General features: G+C 53.0%; 1 protein-coding gene across 1 annotated transcript in view; it reads right to left on the bottom strand.

The window, feature by feature from the left end:
- N4BP2L1 (NEDD4 binding protein 2 like 1) overlaps positions 1-3,173 on the bottom strand; it is a 36,707-nt gene extending 33,534 nt beyond the window's left edge. Inside the window, 1 exon segment of the mRNA XM_037741808.1 lies at positions 2,831-3,173. Coding sequence (XP_037597736.1) covers positions 2,831-3,003 — 173 coding nt within the window. The 5' untranslated portion in view covers positions 3,004-3,173.
- Between the last annotated feature and the right edge of the window lie 2,060 nt (positions 3,174-5,233).

Raw genomic sequence — 5,233 nt, forward strand, 5'->3', positions numbered from 1 at the left:
GGGTTTCACCATGTTGACCAGGATGGTCTCGATCTCTTGACCTCGTGATCCACCCGCCTCAGCCTCCCAAAGTGCTGGGATTACAGGCTTGAGCCACCGCGCCCGGCTACATGTGTGTTTTTAAACAATATGCCCTCTTCCTCTTCCCCACTCCACCCCACAAAAAAGTGGGGAAGGCAGTTCCTGGTGGGCCACACCTGAGTCTGCATCTCCCCCATTCCATCCTCACCTCAGGCCTCCCTTCCGCTGAAGCTATGGCCTGTTTCCTTGCTTACTTCCCAGACTTTTCTACAAACACACAATCCACCCTATGGCATGCCAAGGCTGCTCTGCTCCCATAACTGCCAATGCCCAGCGAAACAGGAGGTCTCAAAGTCAACTGCCAAGCTGCCTTCTTCACTCCAGAGCCAGGCTCCAGGGAACGCTGAAGATTTATCCCAGCTGACCAATAATGGAAACAGTAACTACTGCCCCTTAAAATGTATATAGCACTGTGAAGTTTAAAAAGTCCTCCCACACACATTTAATCTTCACAAAACCTACTGAGGCAAACAGAGCAGATATCCCCATTTAACAGAAAAGGAAACCAAGGCACAGAAGGGTTGAGTGAAAAGCAAAGCTAGTGAGTGGCAGAGCTTTGAACCCATAAAGTGACTCCAAGGTCGGAGCTCTTTAACATAGCCATTATTAGCAAACTATTTTTAATCTGACAACCGGAAATTAAGAGTCAGAGAATCTTTAATATATCCTCTAATCTACTAACCTCTTAGTAGTCATGTATAAAACACATAAGGCCCAGAAAAACTACATGATTGCCCAAAGTCGTCAGCTAGTAAGTGACAAAGTAGGTCTGAAGGCACAATCTTCAGACTCTCAGGCCAGTGCTCACTCCCGTCGTCCCTAGAGAGACAGAGATGATCTGTAATAGCTGGTCTCTCATCCGGTGTCTTCTGCTTAACCAACGCCAATCAGGAATTAAAATCCTAAAAGTGTAGAATGTTAGAGCCAGAAAGGACCCTGAGGACCACTCAGGCAATGCCCTGGCTTCACAGATGAGGAATGTGAGTCCAAACCCCTCATGTTCCGTTCTGTGTATATTGCACCCATCACATTACTTCGCTTCCCAACACAGTCAGAAATTAAATCCGGCCAAAGATGTTTACTTCCTTCTTTGACAGTCTTTTTGACACTCGGTGTGAGACGCCACAGATCAGCAAAGCGAAAGTGAAATTAAACAGGATTTGGCATTCAGAAGATACTTGGTTGGTAACATATTTGCCCACCATGACAGTACCACAAAATAACCACCTTCTGCTGGGTTCCAAGGAGGCTCCCCAACGCTGCCTTTGCCCTCCACCTCCCCTCCCCAGTGAGCCAGAGTCTATTGAACTGTGTCCCTGGTTTAGGAAAGGGCGCCCAGGGTCCTCCAGAAGTCACAAGGCCCTACAGTCTGTGAAAATGTAGCAATACTCTGGCCAAAGGCTTCTACTCCACAAATCAAGGAGGAGCACCTCCCCAGGCTGTCCCTCCTCCTAAGGTCACTACCTCGGTACCATCGAAATCCGCACGTGACTGTTCATCCATCACCTTGATTCTTCGGCAGTTTCTTGGTCCCACGGCTAGCCTCATCTCTTCAGTGAGACGGGAAGCTCTTTGAGGGAAAGGGACCACTTCCTCTATTGAACAGCTACTACGTGCCAGACAATGTGCTTGGCAGGGTAAGACATGGCCCCTACCTTCAAAAAACTTACAGAAGGATAAGCAAAACCATGTGCAAAACCAAGCGCAGTCACGGAGGCGTAAACAGGAAGCCAAGGAGCCCAGAAGAGGCGCATCTACTGGTGGGGTGGGGTAGTTGCCCGGTCTTAAAAGGCAAAAGAAGGCGGGAGGGCAGGCTAGGCAGGAAGGCCAGCGTCAAGGAGAGAAGCAGCTTGGTTTACAGGAGATAAACAGTTCGACGTTGCTGGAACATCAAGCGCAAGGCAGGGAGCGGTGGGAGTTCAGGCTGGAGCGCTGGGGCCTAGCAAGGTGGCCGCAGGCACAAGCCCGCGTAATTCCCGGCGGCTGGGTACAGGGAGGGCCGCTTACGCAATTCGCAAGTGAACGAATTTGGGCGCCCATGGCGAGGCTCTATCAATGATGGTCGGTGGTGGCGCCGCCAGCCCCCCTCCCCCGTGCACCTGTGCGCCTTCGCAGCTGCCAAAGCAAACGCAGGCTGCCCGACTTCGCCAGATTTTCAAAGCGGGCCACCAGCCCCAGGCCACGGCCAAGGCTACAGCCATGGCTGTCCTGGGCCCCCCGACCCCGGACCCCTCGTTTATCCACTCTGGTTACAGCGCCTGTTGACGCACTGTGGCGGCCGCCTGCGCGCCAGAGGAGCCCAGCGGTTTTCCCGGCAGTAGCCACGGGGTTTTCCCGAAGAAGCGTCCCTGCGGGCCTCCCCGACCCGGGGCTGGGGAGGCTGGGGGCAGCGAAGGCTGCCTCGGCCCAGGCGGGGCACGGCGGCGGGGAAGGGGCCGGGGCCGCGGCCGCCGGGGCTTGCGCTAGGCGCAGTGCCGGAATCTGTCCTCCCGGGACAGCGCGGCGGGAAACAAACAGGACAAGCGCCCTAGTCTCCGCGCCCGCGCCCCCAGGGGTGGCAGCGGCCCCAGAGGGCGAGGGAGGAAGCTCAGGCTCCGGAGCTGCCAGGCTCAGGCCGGGCTGGGGCTGGGGCAGGCGCCCGCGGCGGGGGCGCAGCGGCGCCCGGGAGCGGCTTGGGGCAGGGGTGCGCTCGGCCGGGGCGCTTGGTGGCCCCGGGCCCGCGCGCCGGCGCCCAGGCCGCTGTTATTACCTGGCCAGTGTTGTTTTCCCGGAGCCCGGGAGGCCTCGCAGGAGGTAGAGGTGTTTCCTAAAGCTGTGGCGGCGCGGAGGTGTCCCCCGCGGGGGCGGCCGGGGTGGCGGCTGCCGCTGCCGCTGCTGCTGGAGGCTCAGCCTCCCAAAAGACTCAAGGAAACTGTCCTCCATGGGCAGGAGGGCTGGCTGCGAGAGCCCCGGGTTCCCTTTCCTGAAGTCACGGTCTTGGCCAAAGCTGTTGTTTTTGTGACTCTCCGGCCATGTGATGGATAGAGGGGCGGGCGCTGGGAGCCCAGCCCCTCCTTCCCACCCGCCGGAACCGCGCTGCGTGGGAGGGGGCGTCCCTACCTGGAAAGCTGGGGACGCTGGGAGACTGACAGCCCGGAAAACAAGGGTGACGCACCCACCCGCACCTCGACCCCCGCTCCGCCTCCTGGTGCCTCCTGGTGCCCTTCGCCCTGATAGAGGGGAGGGGAGGGGGCCCCGTCTAGTGGGTCTCTGGGACACTTTTCCGGCCTGGAAGCCTGGCCTCCTGCCACAGCCCTCCCCAACCCCAGCCCCGACCTGCCTAGACCCTGAAAGTGAAATCATTTTAGTTGATGATTAATGAGCATGCCTGGGGTTGTAAATGGTAACAGTAAAGGCCATTGTCTCCCCCGATTTGTGAGCACCAACATCTGGCCGGCGTCCCAAGGGCTACCACCACTCTCCCAGGGCCTGTATCTTTTCGTATTTCATCCTCCTTTAGTGGCCTGCCAAAAATATTATTAGAAAGCTTTGTTGCCTCTACATAACTTTAAATCTCTTCCTCCTCAGAAAAAAACACCCATAAAACTCAGGCTGATTTATGAACAGTAGCATAGGACTACCGCCCAGGCACCTGCCCTGTTGCCGCCTGAGAAGTGGGGGCTTCTTGGAGAACTCTTTCAGATCCCTGAGAAAAGCGGCAGAGACTACTGAAACCATTTATAGAGAAGTATCCAGACTGAAGTTCTCAGTTCCAGGAACTAGGGAGCACCCATTGGTTGATCACCATAGTGACTCTCCAATAGTTCACCCTCAAGAACGTGATACAGTGATCCTATTTTCTGAACCAAAATTCATCATGCCTGCCTGAAAGAAACAGTATTCAAAACTGACACCATCCTGGGAAATCCAGAATATATGGTGGCTTTGGCTATAATAATTATTGTAAAGTAATAAATTCTGTTTCTGGCAGCTAAGATACTAAAATTGTGAAAAGAAACTATGAAAAAAGTGTGATTTCCTTCTAAACCAAAATCCAGAGATTTCAGTTAGTTAGCTTTTAGGAAGGGACTATCCAAGCAGGATGGGGCTTTGTGCTGAGAACTTCCCCTTCCCCTTGGGATTTCCCTCTAAGGGTGGGGTAGGACGGAGTGGGAGATGAGCTGCTCTCCCTTGAAAATCCCTTCCCAGCATGGAGGAAGAATACTTGCTTCATTCTTCTCAGCACTGCTAAGAAAGAATGGAATTTCAGAGACCTCTAAATATTAGAAGAGAATCCATAAGGAACAGAAAATACACATGAATCATAAAAATAGTGCCACAATCTCTGTATCCTATCATACTCACAGGAGTGTTTTGCCCAGCCTCACAGGCTACCTTTTTCATTTTAAACTGCACTGGCTAATATGGGGGCCACTGGTCACATGTGGCTAGTGAGCACTTGAAATGTGGCTACTGCAAACATGTTGCGCCCTGTGCAGTGGCTCACATCTGTAAGCCCAGCACACTGGGAGGCCAATGCAGGAGGATCACTTGAGGCCAGAAGTTTGAGACCAGCCTGGGCAACATAGTGAGACGCTGTCTCTACCAAAAATTCAAAAATTAGCCAAGTGTGGTGGTGTGTGTGCCTGTAGTCCTAGCTCCTTTGGGGGCTGAAGTGGGAGGATCACCTGAGCCAGGGAGTTTCAGGCTGCAGTGAGCTATGATGGCACCACTGTACTTGAGCGTGGGCAACAGAGCAAGACCCTGTCTCCTAAAAAACATAAAGTAAATTTTAAAAATACACATTGAATTTTGAAGATTCCATATGAAAAAAAAATATTTCATTAAAAATTTTTACATTGGTTCTATATTGAAATGATATGCTGGGTATATTGGGTTATGTTATTAGAATTAATTTCATTTATTTTTATATTTTATTATGGCTACTAGAGAGTTAAAGTTACATACGTGGGTGGCATTATATTCCTACCAGACAGGGCTGCATAAGCCTCCATCCACTTCCATTTCCCTCTGTTAAGAGGTCCCAGGCAGCAGCCTCAGACCTGCAGCTTTGTGGGTAGAGGGTTTGGCACAGGGCTTGTGGCAAGTGGAGCTATCTAACAGATGCCAGGAAACATGAGTGTGCTCCTTGGAGAAAGGGCTGAGCTCAGAG

The sequence above is a fragment of the Cebus imitator genome, unplaced genomic scaffold, assembly GCF_001604975.1.
Source record: "Cebus imitator isolate Cc_AM_T3 unplaced genomic scaffold, Cebus_imitator-1.0 Scaffold108, whole genome shotgun sequence".
In the NCBI taxonomy this organism is placed as follows: domain Eukaryota; kingdom Metazoa; phylum Chordata; class Mammalia; order Primates; family Cebidae; genus Cebus; species Cebus imitator.